The 16,982-nt window shown below is 39.3% G+C and overlaps 1 protein-coding gene across 6 annotated transcripts in view; it reads left to right on the top strand.

The window, feature by feature from the left end:
- MYLK (myosin light chain kinase) overlaps window positions 1-16,982 on the top strand; it is a 223,507-nt gene that overhangs the window by 187,472 nt on the left and 19,053 nt on the right. For all 6 annotated transcript variants that reach the window (XM_075512682.1, XM_075512681.1, XM_075512680.1 and 3 more), the window contains 5 exons: window positions 3,931-4,233; window positions 7,870-7,905; window positions 8,004-8,097; window positions 9,119-9,322; window positions 14,852-15,069. In XM_075512682.1, coding sequence (XP_075368797.1) covers window positions 3,931-4,233; window positions 7,870-7,905; window positions 8,004-8,097; window positions 9,119-9,322; window positions 14,852-15,069 — 855 coding nt within the window. The remainder of the gene's footprint in view (window positions 1-3,930; window positions 4,234-7,869; window positions 7,906-8,003; window positions 8,098-9,118; window positions 9,323-14,851; window positions 15,070-16,982) is intronic.

The raw sequence follows: 16,982 nt of genomic DNA, 5'->3' as shown, positions 1-16,982 counted from the left end.
ATATAATAGTGAAACTGAAGTTAGAGCTCAATGTTTTAAATTAATTGCTTCCCCTACAGAAATGTTCACAAGGAGCAGGGTATTTTTGGATGCACTCCCTTCCTTCTAGTTCACATATTGGCTTGTGGCTATGGTTTGGTCCAGAACAGGAAGAACAAAATTGTGGTCCAATGAAGCCTATGTAAAGCCCTCATAATATAAGCCCAAGTATGAAGTATGTTTGTGTGTATAAAAGACCGCACATGACATGCAAATGAAATATTGAAGAAGGGCAGCTCAAGGACATTAATGGTATACTAAACGCTAAAACAGAAGGACAAAATAGAGAATTGTGCTTGACTTCCACACCGCTCCTCAACTCACTGGATGTTTTTATTGGAAGCGGTTAATTGTGCTGGTAGAGATTTCATATTCCAGAAGGGAATGTAGTTTGGCAAAATATCCTAGCTTTCAATACAGACAGATGAATAAAGGGTAACCTTTAAAATCCCCATAGAATAAACTGTTGAGAAACAAACCAGACACATGGAGAGACCATCTGCAAATTCTCTGAATGCGCAGAGCTGTAGAATACCATCCAATCTGATATCAAATAATTTTTAAGCGTGGTAAAATGGTACATATACATCTGTCATATTAAGAAAGAGCAAAGATTAGGCTTACATTCTTGTTTATGATCTCCCATAGCAGCTACTACCCCAGTATTTATACATTGAGCAGATCTGCAAGCAGCAGCACATGGTAGACTTCAAACAAAAATGTGCTTCTTTCTGGCTCAAGGGAGTCCAGCCAGGGTCGCAGGTTTTCGTCTTCGCCTACTGGGAAAAATTTGTTAGGAAAGTAGAAATATTCCCAAGGCTGGCAGATATTAGACTAAAGCCATGTAGCATTTTCTTTACCGCTGATATCCCCTTGGCCCTGAACGTTTTCTCTCCAGTGCTCACGTACCTAAGCCTTGCTTCTGTAAACTATGCTGGCCAAATGGATTGCAGTTATCTAGGTGAGTCATGGAAAGAGAGGTCACTAAGGTAACTGTGGCCTAGGCAACTGATAAATCATGCCCAGAGTTTCATTTGGAAACAGAAGTGTGTTGAAAGTCAGCAAAGAGAGACTGCATTTTCATGTCCTGCATGGGAAGCAGGCTACTGTGCTCTGCAAAGACTGAAGTGTATGCATTCTTTCCTCCTTCAATGTAAAATTCAGTAGAGAGCATTAGAGCAAGCTAGCATTTTCTTTTTTTAAAAAAAAACCCAAACATATACCATCCACATTTAGCTGTGTGCATAGCAGATATCAGAGAATCTGCACTACTTTGACAAACCCGAACAGATGCCTCTGTAAGGTGATAGACTACTGGCTTAGCTTTTTCTTCAAAGTATTTTCCTCTTGCTATCAGCAACTGCTCCGTTCTGTTTCGATTTAGGATAAGTCAGCTGTTACTTATCCAAGTTCTTCTATCTGCATCTTGAGATGATGCAATGATGATTATATAGGAGGAAAACAAGACATACAGCTGAATATTCTTCTGTACAAATTTTGAAGAGAACAAAGGTGGCATCATTCCCTACAAGGTCTGCATGGATAATAAGTTGTAGTGAAAAAAAGATGGCTATCGCTGCTGTTTGACTAAAATCATACAATCCATGTGTGCCACGCAACCAGCTCTCTGGTGGCTGCTGTAGTATTGTACAAGGGTTCTGTTATCGTGAATGGTGCGAGCGTTGAATTTGCACTTGGAGCTCTGAGGAGGCTGGGGCAGGACTAGCACAGGGAAGAGGGGTGCTGCTGTTCGGGCACCAGGAGATCTAGATTCAGTTCTCATCTTTGCTACAACCTCTCTTTCTAATCTTGGACAAATCATTTAACCTCTCTGTGATTCAGCTCCTGATATCTACACTATAAATTCATGCTTGTTTAAATAGTCCCTTTTATTCTGCCAGAAAATGAGGTGAGTAGAATGTGACAACTAAGCAGGGCAATAACTCATTCCAGAGGTTAAGGACATCTGGTCTCTGATATTTGTGTTTTAACAAGAGATGTACTGTATAATGATGACTCCTAGTGGAATGGTGTTTTAAGTGTTGCCAAAATGAATAAAGATAACCTATGTTCTGGCAGTCTCTTTTTCTTCTGCCTGGGCATTCTCATGCTGAATGCAGCGGCAAACCCTTGGTATCCATCTCCCTTCCTCCCTCCCAGTCTTTTCCCTCATACCTAAAAATTCTATTTATATATCTTCTAATAGGTTTAAGTTGGGCAGGGAGATGGATTTTCCATCATGTCTGAACTACAAGGAATTACAAAAGTTTTTTCAGGGAATTCATTGATCAATGGAACTTGCACTCTTCCAAATAGTGAACTGATATTTAAGTGTCTTGGTCAGATTAGACTACCCCATTTTCCCTCTCTAAAAGTAAAACCACAGCAGTCAGAGAAGTCCCTCTGTCCAAGAACTAAACGCATGTTTATGGCAGACTGTGGCTATTTCTGTCTGCTCAGTGATTTTCCTAGGAATGATAATTTGAGTATCATTGAGTATCAGGAGGGATACCTGACATAGTCTACCACAGTAAGGCTTTGATCAAAGTCAACAGCAGTTTTCCCCAGCATTTGGATGTTTTTATTGCTGAGGAAGTGGCTGTATTTTTTGGCTGGTTTGGCGGCTTTGCCTTTCTTAAGGAGAAAGTGATAATGCCCATTAGCAGTTTTAACCAGCAAAATGGGACAGGATTTTATCAGTCCACGTCCACTGTAACCACTGTTTATAGCATCTCACACTTTCTATCTTTTTCTTTTAATCTTCCCTCATTTTACCCCATCCTTTCTCATTCAACCTTTGGCCACTAGTTCATCCAGATCAACATCATCATTATTTTGTAGGTTTTGCTAGATTACTTCTGACAGGATTATTCCCAAGGAAGATATTTATTCCCTTTAAAGTCTTTTGAAGTGCTTAACTTCCATAATTATTTTCTTAATCAGTAATTTTTTTAAAAAGTCAACATTTTTGTGTCTTAGGAAAACATTTGTTTCAATAACTATGTAATCATTAAACTTCATTTTGAAAGTCATATAACTGCAAGGTTTTCGTATTGTGCTGGATGTTTGCACAGCTGGTTGCTCATCTGCACACCAGGTTCTGGTGATACTGGCTCTATTCATGCAGATAAGGACTGCAGGAGCAAGCCTCCAACTGAGGAAAACCAGAAGTTTCTATCTTCCACCTCCCCAGCAATATCCAAAATGCACATGAGACGAAAAAATCTCAATATTTAAATGATGTATTCTAAGTTGAATTCCTTTTTACCAAAAAGTGCACTAGGCTTCCAAATACTGCACGTAGACAGACAAAGTTGTCACCCTTCAAGACCTGTATTTCAATACCAAGGAACTGGTTTTGGTATCTCTGATACTCAGGTAGAGTCACGTTGAGTGGCACATTCTGAGGCTGTGAAAGGTTAGTCATGGTCCTGAAGTATGGAAGCAGATGAAGGGAGCTGGAGAAAGAGCGTCACAGCTATGGTGACTGTTACAGGGGTAAACATCTGAGGAAGTTCACTGAGGAGTGGTTTGCACTATTGTGGGAGATTTGATTTCAGTACTTGCAGGCACAGCTGTGACTAGTTTTAGTCTCCGCAGCTTCTGTAATGATAGCTGTGAAGGGCATTAGGCATCAGCATGGCTTAGCAAGATGCCCAGGGAACTGAACAACCCATGCGGAGGCCCATGTGGGATTGGCATCTCTGTTAGCTAACTCAGGTATGTCTGTCTGTGCTGCAGTTGTTCCTTCTCCCTGTAGTACAAACCTCTGAAGCAGAGCAATGGCATGGAAAGAAAAAGGCTGTTAGCTAGGGCCAGTAATACCCTAATGGAGGTCCTACCTCCTACCCTCGCGATTTCATCTAATGTGCTTTGCTTATGTTTTTGCAGATAAACCAGACCCACCTGCCGGAACACCTTGCGCATCAGACATACGGAGTTCCTCCCTAACTCTCTCGTGGTACGGCTCCTCTTACGATGGTGGAAGCGCGGTGCAGTCCTACACTGTGGAGATCTGGAACTCAGTGGATAACAAATGGACAGATCTCACTACCTGCCGCAGCACCTCCTTCAATGTGCAGGACCTGCAGGCTGACCGGGAGTACAAATTCCGTGTGCGAGCTGCTAACGTGTATGGCATCAGCGAGCCCAGTCAAGAATCTGAGCTGGTAAAAGTTGGAGAGAAACAAGAAGGTTAGTTTTTAAGAGGAAAAAAAATAATCTAAATTCAAGTAAATGATATCTTACCAGTTCCCCAGTGAAGTCAAGCAGCTGTACACACTCCAAGTGCCTCTGTGCAATGAATGCTTACGCTGGCTGTAAGTGTGCTGAAGTCCCTTCGCAGACTTCATGTGGGTATCTGAGCATGTAAGTCCTGCATGCATCCAGTGTGGAAACCTGGCTTCACTGTGGAAACAAGGATCCCAAAACCCTGCCTTGTGAAAGCAACCAATAATTCGACTTCTGGCTTGCTGTGTGAGTGCTGGCTGACAGACTTCTGTAGTTCAGTGCATAGGTAATGGGAGATGAAACCTTTCACACGTTAAGTTACACATTCAGACTGTGCCCAGTTGGAAAAATGAAGTTCGGTAGCTTACCTGAAACATACTGATGGATTAATTACAGTTTATACTGGACACATCATGTAAAAACTAGCCATAAACACTCTCCCAAATTTGCTTTTGGAAAAAGTAAATGTGCTTGCTGCTAGCCAAGCACTGAATATACAGTAGAAACTGAATTAGCCTCTCATACCTAGGTGTAGTTCCCATGCTTCAAATGCCAGCATGGTAGAGCACCTCAGTCCTGTTGCCACCTAGTACTTAGCATGCTGGTTTTGCAGAGTTATGGGTGATAAAAATATTTTTTAGGGTTTTTGATTACAGTTGCACATACTTGTAAAAATATTTTTCAGTATCTTCTGCCTCTTATTTTTTGCTTAAGATCTTCTCAAAGGACTAATGGGAAGAGCTGGAGCATTTTAGAAATTATTCAGAAACTGGTACCAAAATTTTAAACACACACAAAAATCAGCATTGTTTTTTAAAAACAGATATTGAATGCATATTTTTGTGCACACCCGCATCTACCTACTGAGCAAGGATCACTTTGATAGTCATACCACACCGAAAAGCCCAGACCAGGAATAATGTATTTTGCCATTTTTCCTGTCTTTGAGGAGTGGACTGTGTGTTGTAGCTCTCCCTCTCCCTCCTTACTTATGTATGCAGGGCTTTGGAGTTTTACGTGTCTCACATAATCCTTGTGATGTTATCTGCGACTGCCACAGCAAGACAAAACGATAGCAAAGTGGTGCAGCATCACACAACTGTGTAAGCCTCTCAACAGACATTTCCAAACACAAGTAAATCATATTTCTCTTCAAGTGCTAGATTGGATGCATTCTGAGAAATTACTTTCCTCTATTTTAAAGATTTAAAACCTTATCTAAATCAAGATGCAGCTTCTCTTCAAAGGGGGGAAATAAAATTAAGAGTAGCAATAAAATTGAAAGGAAGCTAGACAGTATTGGCTATTCATAATAAAATTCACTGTGTTTGAATGCCCTCTTTCTTTAGTTGCAGGACAAACACCTTCTAGAGTTGGGGACCTGACTCTTCCCTACATTTGTTTTTCCTAGAGCAAGCACTACTTGTATTGGACCGAAGCAAACAAGCTATTTTTCTTTTTAAGACTGAGTTTTCTTACATAGATTTAATACAAAAAGGCTAGAAAGTGTATGAATAATTGTGATACATATAAAAACCAACAAAAAAAAGTTTTGAGTGAAAAGAAAATGTGTTCTGTTTGCAGAAGGGTGGGTTGTCTTGGTGCTCTCAATGCCAGGGCTTCTTAATTTCAATTCTTGATACTGCAGCTAGTGTGGAGAAAGGGCAAGTCATCAAAAGTGCGATTTTTCAAGTGTGTGAATATAACTGGTGCTTTAATTAAAGGCAATGGAAAATGCATGTGTTCAGCACCTCTCAAAGTCAGGACTTTAAGGTGCCATCTATGTAAACACTTAGCTGAGTAACTAGGGATTTTCCATCGCTGCCAGAAAGACTGATTACTGACTTTCATACTGAGGTGGCCAGTGCATATTAGCAATCTCAATATAATCTTAGTGAGGAAACGCATGGCTAACTTTTCACTGTGCATTTAAAGAAAACAGCTACTAAAATAACGTTGTAAGTCACAACAGATTAAAGTAGGCATTGCCATGTTTGAGGAAAATTTGGTACTGTTGACTCACTTCTGAGAAAGGCTTTAGCACAGCTACTCAGTGCTTACCAAGCTCAGATACGTTCCGCTTATTTAATTTAGGCTGCCACTGCTGGACCATGTTTCTGGGTCATGGCTTCAATATAGTGTCGCTGCAGAACCGGGAACTGACCTCTTTGTCTAATCAGTATTTGGCAGATATTAACTACTGGCAGTGTGGTTGGGATCAGCTCCCTTACGCAGCCCTTAAAAGGGGAGGAAAATGTGATGTGCTCTGTGCAAGCGTGGTTTCTAGCTGAGGAAGATCTGAGGACAGCTACCCCTGAGTGGGGAGGGCTCGCTTCCCTCCCTGCTCTTCTGGTAAATCGCTGCAAACCAGCTAGTCTGTGCTGGGACATACAAGGGTTGCAAATGCAGAGAAAAGAGAGAAGAGCTTTAGTCACAGATTATATCTACTTGATTGCCTTTGCTACCGGAATACAGATACAGCGTTACGTGTTGGATGTGAAAAGGAGATGCCGATGCATCAGACCAGCTATCATCTGCTCACCCTGCACCCTTTTTTCTGTTGTTTTCTTCTCATCCGCTGCATATAACTCTATACTCTAAAGCACCTAACAGCATCCAGAATACTGCATTAATATTTCATAACATAAATCTGTTGTCACAGTGGGGATAAATCACTTGGTTAGGCTTGCGCTCTACGATGGCAAAGTGCAGCTTCAGCAGCTAAAGGGAGAATTGTACAGGCCACTGTGCAACTGCCTTTGCAGTTTCTCAAATTACTGGTCATAGCCACAGGTCTTAGCAGCAAGCCCAAGCAGTGTAAATAATATATAACAACATTCCAGCTACAACCCCTTTCCCCTCATACCTGCAGGCAACATAGGGAACAACAGACAAACCGGTGCTACTGACAGTTCACGCATATGAAAATTAAAAATGAAAATCAGGACGCTCAGGCCAGCTTTTACTCTGTCTTATGGCACTGGGCTTACCAACATCTCAGCCTGCCTTTGAGTATGCCTGCAGAACTGAGGCTCTGTTTGGACCTCAGTGATTTCAAAATTCAGCCCTGCTCAGGAGAGTGCATGCTGTCCAAATTTTCTAGTCATTTTGAGTCTGAAAAATTTGTCTGGATGCTTTGCAGGAAATCTTTTCATGTGTAAACTTGCTTTACTTTTGGCTTTGCAATCCCAAAAATGCATAGAAAAGCCAGAAAAGGATTTGTCATTGAACCAGAAGTGTTGTTATTGATTTTAATATTTTTAATTTATTTTCTATTTCACTAAGGCATTCCTAAAGCTATTTATTAGATTACTTTGAACTGATTCAGTACACTGATCTTTCTAGTAGGCATGTATAATAGACAAGTACTGCAGAACACATGAGCTTGTTTTATTAAGAAACGGTGCCCAGATTGTGATTGTGTAGTCAATAGTCACGCAGAAGTGGTGAAGAGATTTTAATTATGAAAACTCCCTGACTGCTTTTTGCTGCTTAGCCGTAGGGCCTACCAGTTGCCCATGTTACTGTGAATTTGACTATCTTATGCAAGTACCATAGCCTATATAATCAGTTATTCCTATCTTTTTATTTTCATCATAGAACTTAAAGAGGACGAAGTGGAGCTATCTGATGATGGTAAGAAGTTCATATTTTAATCAGGACAAATGCAAATCTGTGTTTTTAATTCATGTTTTATGAAGGTTTTAATCACGGTCCTTAATACTTACTTGTAGAAGGGAAAGAAACAGAGGTCAACTATCGGACGGTTACTATCAACACTGAACAAAAAGTTTCAGATGTCTATAATATTGAAGAAAGACTGGGATCGTAAGTACTATATTGTGCTTTTGAAGACATGGAGTTTTCAAGGCTACCAGTCAATTATAAAGATCATGTGCATTCATTCTTTGACGGTGTCTTGCACTGTCAACATTCCAGCTGGGCTCCTCTGTTGCAGTAAAAATAGATTTTAACATATGTTGGTCTCCACTCCATAAAGATCCTTTATTCCTATTAATTGATAATTTTAAATAGGCACGACATGCATTTCTGGCAAGGAAAATGGAGCCCACAAATGAATAAAGCTAGAGGATTCATTTGTTGTTCAGTGTTCTAAAAGCTAGCTGAAAAAAAGGTACACATTGTGTACTTGCATTTCCATTATATCCATTAGTGGTAATAAGATTATCCTGCCCACAGGCTAGAATCTCTGTTGACAGCGGTCGTAATCCCAAGAGCATTAATAGTATTGCTCAGTGAAGGTCAGTGATTAGCCTGGCTGTGTTTCTCAGTGCTCAAACTCGTGGCTATGTGAATTGCACGCCATGATAATCTTTCAGCAATTTGTGCTGCTGGTGGTGCTGAAGGCCAGGGGATCCTGTACGCTGCCATTAACAAATCTTGCTAAGCGTATCGTAGAGGTAGGATTGTACATATACAGCAATGTGAAAGAATAGTACTGAAGCCTCTAGCATTCAGATTCTGATTTCACCTATATCCTCCACCTGAGATGCCTCCTATCTGCTGCCCCTTCAGAGGTGTACAACCTATAGAAAACTGTGTGCAGAAAAACTTCAGTCACATGAATTAAAGCCTGGTAGGAGTCCATTTTTTGAACCCTCTTATATAAAACTTGCTAATTGGAATAGCAGGGTATCTCTAAATGAGGTATTCATGCAAAAGTTCTTGCAGATCACTCTGCACAAAATCAGTACAGAGAAGTACTTGATATAAAGACATTTTTATTTCAAAATGGAGTGGTTACGCTGGAATATTTAGTAAAATGTTGCTATTCATGGTGGCCCATACATTGCAAAAACGTTTTATGGAAATAGTTATATATTTTCAGGGGGAAATTTGGACAAGTCTTTAGGCTTGTTGAAAAGAAGACTGGAAAAGTTTGGGCAGGAAAATTTTTCAAAGCATATTCTGCTAAGGAAAAAGAAAACATAAGGGAGGAAATCAGCATCATGAACTGTCTACATCATCCAAAACTTGTCCAATGTGTAGATGCCTTTGAAGAGAAAGCCAACATCGTTATGGTCTTGGAAATGTAAGTATAAAGCAGATCACACTAACAAAGCTAATAACGTTGAAAATAATTGTGCATACAAAAGTAGCAACTTACCTAGACATGGCACCGTGAAAAGCTTCAGCATCTGCAGGGCCTGGATGGTTTTCACATCTTGCAAGTTTTTCCAATTATTTATCCAACTTGTTTAAACTGTGTAAGTGAATCTGTGTAATATCTCTCAAAAATCAGTGAAGATGTGTTACAGTCTTTATTGTCTAGTTTGTTTGTTTTTTAATCAAGCACATGTGGTGCTTTTCTGCAGCTCACTCTTATTGCCAACTTGGGAGGGGAGAGAAAAAGGTTAGCTGCAATTCAGCTTGCATCTAGAACCAAAAACATGTTTAAGGGGGAGAAAAATATAGTTTTTTCTTTAGGCAGCTCTAAACATGTATTCAAGAAGCTTGTGTCAACTTTCACTTAAACACTGATCAGTTGTCTCTTGCAGGGAATTGAATGTTGGTACACAACAGATAGTAGGAGAGAAAGATATGCTTGAGAATGCAAACATCTAAGCTACATTCTAGCAAAATTGCTGAATTTCCATGGAAAATTCACCCAGGCAAATTTATAGTTCCCAAGAGGTATTGGGAACACTTCAGTTTTCATCAAGTGCTATATCCAGTTTTTATATTTTTAAGAGAACTTAAAGGAGTACTCTGATGTGTTTTTCCTGCAACAACATAAATACTCTGATTGCAAAACATTTATTTATAATAAGGGAGTACTCTCTGAAAAATCTCCACAGGTGAACACAGTGAATGTTCTAAATCTAGATCAGTAGATGCAGAAAGATTGGTCACACTGACTGTTTCCCCAAAAAAAAACTAATTAAACATGAATTAATCTGTCCCCAATGCCAATACACAGATTCTCCATGATGGTCCAGGTGTAGCAGTTGTAAAAAGGGAATTTCTCCTTTACTTGGAAGTCATTGCACTCTTCATCCAAAGCTATACAATTAAGTAAAGCTGAATTTGAAGACAGCCTATGTTGCTGTCTTGTTCTTGCTGAGTAAGACAGCAACGCTTATTTTTACCTCCTGGAAATTGTTTGCCTTGAACTACTTATGCACACCACTGTGGGAAATAGCAGAAAAGCACCACAAAAGCAGTGTGGTAAAGCATCTCACCGGGCTGTGACTTGGGTATCTTTGTACTTAAAGAGAGTAGATATTTACTTCCAGAAAAAAAGAAGGTTCAGAACATGTTCATGCACCAGAATTCATTATGAGAAAAGAATCTGCACAGCGTGAGATGGAAAGTAATGGTCAGACTTCAAAAACAATAATGACCAATGTGACCAACGTTTACGTCATCTGTAACGCACCTGCTTAGTGTGAATCCCATACTTGTGGCAGTAGCAGCTGGAAAGAAAATGAAATCCTGATCCGTGCTGATGTTTTTCCCAAAAAGTTACATCAGCCACTGTTCTGCTGCCACATCTACTTCATGCGCTGTCTGCTGCAAGAAGGAGAAGCGTTTTTTTTGCTGGCTGGAAGTGCTGAATAAGATATAAATTATTAAAAGCAGAACAGAGTATATGTCTATTTTGCTTGCTTGGCACTTGCCTAGATTATGTGCAAACTACTATACAACCTTGGTACTTATGTGCAAGAAGCATTTATTTTTAGATTCAGCAGTTGAGCAAGCTGGTGACGGTAAGGGAAGGGAGCCCTACTTAGCTTGGAATGGGGAGCTGGCAGACCTAATGGAAAACAAGGCAATGTATAAAGAGTTTTGAATAACATATGGCTTTATGCTCCATTAGTTCCCCCCTGGCAAAAAAAGGGGGTTTACTTTTAAAAATACAGAAAAGTGCAATCAAATTTAAAGTAGTTTTGTTAACCAGTCTAATTAGGATGTGATTTGAGTTTGGGGTGGCCACCTTTTCTGGCTTTTGAACCCCCACACTGATTCCATAGTGTCGAGAGCCGCAGGAGGAGGGGTTCTTAAAGCAGCAGGCAGGCAGGCAGCAGCAGGCTGCTCTGGAGCAGGTCTGGGCAGTGAGATGCTTATGTGACACCTTCGTGTCAGATGACTTGGTAGCCTCTACACTGTCACCTGTTACCCAGCTGACACAGTCCCAGCATGGGAACTGCACCTGTATTGGTAGGGAGACACTGATGGATCATTTCTGGTTTGGCTATTCAGCTAATACTGCTTTGCATACTGATGAAGTCATGGGAAATACCTTCAAAAATTCTTAGTATCCAAGCTGTTCTCTTTATTCCCATCAGAGTCTAAATCCGTGGGTTTCAAATAAATCAAGCTCACCTGCCATCAGCCTCCTTTTAAACCAGATTTTAGCAGTGACTGGGATTTAGCAGCTCCCCCTCCACTCAGATTGGAGCTACTGATGAGGAGCACCTTTGGATTTTTCTTCCTGATATTCATCCTAAATTTTTCATTTTAATTTTATTCCTATATCTTTCTTATAACTTTTTTAACTTCATCCTCTCTCCTTTTAATGTCTGTCATGCCACTATTTTATATGGTTTTATTTCATATTTATAATAAATTCATATTTTTTTATCATTCATTTAAAATCAAACACTGTAATGATTCAAATCATGGAATCATAGAATGGTTTGGGTTGGAAGGGACCTTAAAGATCATCCAGTTCCAGCCCCCCTGCCATGGGCAGGGACACCTTCCACTAGACCAGGTTGCTCAAAGCCCCATCCACCCTGGCCTTGAACCCTTCCAGTGATGAGGCATCCACAACTTCTCTGGGCAACCTGTTCAGTGTCTCACCACCCTCAGAGTGAAGCATTTCTTCCGTAAATCTAATCTAAATCTACCCTCTTTCAGTTTAAAGCCATTACCCCTTGTCCTATCGCTACACGCCCTTGTAAAAAGTCCCTCTCCAGCTCCCCTTCACTCGATGTGCTCCTCCCTGGAAACCTTCCCAGCTACCATTTCCTGGAAGTCAGGGGCAAATCTCGGGCATTTCCTTTTCAAATATAGCAATGTACTGGTTCCACAATAAGCATCTCAGTGGAAAAAGAGTATCTGAAAAATAGTAGCATGTTGTGAATGGCATTCAGCACTGGGAGCTAAGTGCCTTAAAGTTTTTACATGCTTCAGATAGTCAGTTTATTTTGACATAGATCAGAAGATTATTGTATTGCAAATTAAGATTATTAAAGCAAAATTTCAGCAGTAAACTCCATTCATTCAGTGAGATTTAAGTTAGCACAAGTCACTAAGTTTTTCTCTTTTTTTTGAAGGGAGATTTATTAAAATGCAGTTGAGTATTTGCCTGGGCAGCTACAAGGTAGATTCTTCTCACTGTTCCTCCATGACCAAAACCTTATAATAAGATATTTTTAAAATGTGTATTCTGTGACTCTATAGACAGGAATATTTTCCTCTGTGACCTCATCTAGAGAAGACTGAAAAGAGGAGAATCCAGAAAAGAATGAGAGATTTAGATTCTGAACTAGTTGTGACTGAAGAAAGCCAACTTCTCCTTCTGTGTATATGTAGAACCTAATCTGCATTGGTTCAATTCAGCTTCCTAACCTGGCAAAAATTAATCTGGATTTGGCTTAGGATATAAATGCAAAAATATGCATTCTATAAATGCAATTGCAGTTTAATCTAATGATGTTACCAGAGTGTCTAGAGGTCCCAGAGTAAAAACAGCATGCAGATGTATTAACAGTAGTTAATTTCCAAATAATATGCTAAAAAGTGGTGCTTGAGACAATGGTACGATTTCTGAAAACTTTTCACTTTAGGGATCTTTAGGATTTAGACTGGATATTAGGAAATTTTACTTCACTAAAAGGGTTATCAAGCATTGGAAGGGGCTGCCCAGGGAAGTCCCCATCCCTGGAGGTATTTAAAAGATGTTTGGATGAGGTGCTTAGGGACATGGTGTGGTGGTGGACTTGGCAGTGTTAGGTTTACAGTTGGACACAGACAATAGTCAAAAAACAACTGGTACTTTTTAGTATTAGGATAGTTATCATTTGGAATTGCAGAGTGCTCCAGATATAAACATTTTGCATGCAGATGTTTTCATAAACACCTCCATACTGGTTAATATCTTACTGAAGTAACAAAATACTAGATCCCCAACTTATCAGAGCTGTTTATTCAACAGCTCTAGCCATATTATTGGCTTTATGTTACAAATGTGCTCTAATTCAACGTAACCTCTCAGTTTGTCAAGCATATGCTGTTCTTACTATTTTCATGTTAATGGGAAACTGCAGTAGCATTTCTAATGATATATTTTCTGAAATCTTATAGCCAAAGCCACAAATGTGTCCAGATGTTTCAATTTCAGTTTAGTACATGAGGGATATAATAATATGTCCGACAACCCGCAAACATTGCAAGGCCAGTTTTCAGTTGTGCGTTTTCTTTCCGTAACTGAAATGTGCAATTACATTTGGCAATAAGCATGAATGCTGCAAAATATTAAGTCATATAAAGACTATGGAGCGTTTAATTTAGAACAGATTTCTAAAAGCATAGCTGCTCTTCACCATTTGCTCCTTTCTGTATGGGTCATTCATCCGCCGCAGACAAAAAATGCATTTCCCATCTTTGGATGTAAGCAGATAAACCAGTTGAGTGATTACTCAGAATTTAAAAAAAAAACCAAAACAAAACAACACAACTTAAATTTTGCTTTATTAAATCTAGGTTAAAAATGTCCCACTTCAGTTCCACAAACAGTTCAATCCAGGAGATTCTACCCTGGAAAGACCAATAATTTCACATCTTAAATAAGCATAAAAATGGAATTGACCTACAAGGAGTGTGATGATGGCTCAGCTAAAAATACCAGCACTGCAAGAGTTGTGGGTTATATCCTTGTCCTGTCATAGCCAAGGAGGAAATTCCCTCTGAGCTCACTTGGGTCAGTAATTTACCCTTTGAGCTTTGCATTCCAATTAACCATATCATTTGAATTCTTCCTTCTTCAGCCTTTGTCACGCTCAGTCTCTCTTCTTCCCAAATTTTTGCTCATCTACTAGAAGTTTTGTCCTCTTTTCCTAGGACCTGTCCCATGTATTTTAGTTTTCTTTATTTCTGAATTATGTTATCTGCACTTGTGTAGCGATGAAGCATAGGAGGGAAGGAAGCAGTGAGAAACATGAGCTCGGAGTCCGGAGCGGTGTTATAAACACATGTCAGTGGGGTGACAATCACATGGCACACGCTCTACTGCCAGCTGCAGGGGACTGAATCCTAAAGTCAGGCTGTAAACCCAGCTACAGCCCTACTGCCTGGGATAGCAGTATGAGTGTTTCACAGTCCTAACCTGGGAAAGAGATTCAGAATGGAAAACATCTATTGATTTATACCACACACAAGAGGTGATTCTTCTTATGTGATCCTTGTGTCTATGGAAAGTGCCACTACAAAACAGATTGCGTCCTGAAATGACTATTGCAAGCTTGAACTATCTGTATTTCTGTAAAGGAAACAGTTTGATTACTTCCAAAATGAAAATGCTACAGAAGTCCTCTTTTTATACTGTCTTTCATAGGGTTTCTGGAGGAGAACTCTTTGAACGAATCATTGATGAAGACTTTGAACTGACAGAGAGAGAGTGCATTAAATATATGAAGCAGATTTCAGAAGGAGTTCAGTACATCCATAAGCAGGGTATTGTCCACCTGGATTTGAAGCCAGAAAATATTATGTGTGTCAATAAGACTGGTACAAGTATCAAACTCATTGACTTCGGACTTGCAAGAAGATTAGGTAATGACTTTTCTGCCTATTTCAATATGACATGGGGAAAAGGGCAGGAGAAGCAGTAATTCATACTTACTATTATATTCTTTCATGTATAAAGATAAAGAGACGTGTTTCCTATAAATAGTTCTGGTTTTAGGAAAAAATAGAAAAGAGAAAAAGAAGTCATTCAAGAGTGAGAGTAGGGTACCTCATCTTCAAGAGGAGTTTGCAGTGAAGTGTACACAATCTACCTATCTGTTTCCATGGCTAGGGTATCCTGGTAGATTACAAGGTAAAATGCACAGTAGTAGTAACATTAACAAATATTTACATTTGCTACAGGAAACCATAAAACGCTAACTCTTTAACTGTAAAAAATAGAACAAAACCTTGATCTTAATGAATACTACAAACCCTTGAAACTTTTGTAACAGCAGGAGTTAGAGTGATGTTCTAGAAGCCTTTCAGATATGGATAATTACATTCAATTTACATTCCCCCAGTAGTTTTATCATTTCTTATCCTAAACAGCAGCATATTGTCATACATGTTAAAGGAATTCATGTGGGAGGAATTCTATAAAAAGCTGTGTTTTGGTGATGCTCAAAATGATTAATAAAATAGCACTGCTTAAAAATAATGCAAGGGGGGGGAGTTCCATTTGACAAGCTCCTCCTCTTGCTAAACTGTTTTTAGCTGCTTCCTATCATTCATTTTGGACTAAGCTTCATTTTGGACTAAGCTTTCCGACATGCTCTGCAATTTGGAAGCCAAAGACCTTGGAGGGTTCTTGTCTTCATATTGCTTAGCGTTAATTCAGCTCTAAAAAGCAGCCCTCCAGTTGTGTTTGTTACTGTTAAACAATACCAACACCACACACAGATCTTTTTTAATCTTGTATTTTCACAAGAGAAAAAAAATCATTTCAGGAATTGAAAGGAGCTAAAATGCTTTATGAACCTGTTATACTGGGAGAGCTGAGATTTGTGGTTCTTCTGCCATTAAATTGATTGGAATTTAATTGGAAATTCATATGAATTGCTACTCTCTATATAAGGGGGCCCACAGCTAGATTCTTAGTTGTAATCTTTTGCCTTCCCTCTTTAAACAAAATTATATTTAATAGTTATTAAAAAGTAGAACAATTATTTTTGTAAGAGCACAGTTTGGAATTACAACCTTCTGGTTTTTGTTATCTGCCTACATGGTGCTCATCCTACTTCTTTTGACACTTAAGTAACAGACTACTGCACACCCAAGAATATAATTTTACTAAAACAAACAAAAAATGGTATGTTGAGTGAACAGGGGAAAAAAATCTGCTTTTCGGATTTTTAGATTATGTTCAACTCCAAAAGGGTATTACATGAATCTTGGTCATATGGATACTATGAACTCAGCAATAAGGTGTTTATTTCATTCATTAAAAAAAGAGATCGCTGCCATTTATGTTCCTTCATCAGTATGGAGCCAATAGTTTTCTGGGAGCATGAACTGGATTTTGTCACATTGACGAAACAGATGAACTGTTAAGTAAGTTCCAGTGCTGAAGTTTTTGTTATCAGAGGTGCGTGAAAGACTTCGTCCCATGACGTTCCAGCTGTCAGCCTGAAAACTATACATTTACTGCTGAACTCAGTAGGGTTACTCATTGATTTTACAATACTGTACATTCATTTGGCTTAATATGTTGCTAATTCTTGCAGAGTTACATTATAGGTATTTGCTGTTTCTTTCATCAGCCTGCCGTTCTGGATAACTTGGTGTGTGTGGCATTTCCCTAGGAAGAGAAAGTGCCCTCCCGCTCCATGCCATAAAGCAAAAGCACTCTGTTAATCATGAAGATGTTTGTAACATTTTGGTTGAGATATTTTCCAAAAGTAGAAAGCAATTTTTTCTGTTCATTTGCTTACAAAAATTGCTAAAAACACTTTTCA

This window comes from Mycteria americana, chromosome 9 (genome assembly GCF_035582795.1).
Source record: "Mycteria americana isolate JAX WOST 10 ecotype Jacksonville Zoo and Gardens chromosome 9, USCA_MyAme_1.0, whole genome shotgun sequence".
In the NCBI taxonomy this organism is placed as follows: domain Eukaryota; kingdom Metazoa; phylum Chordata; class Aves; order Ciconiiformes; family Ciconiidae; genus Mycteria; species Mycteria americana.
This window is presented reverse-complemented; position numbering and strand designations above follow the sequence as displayed.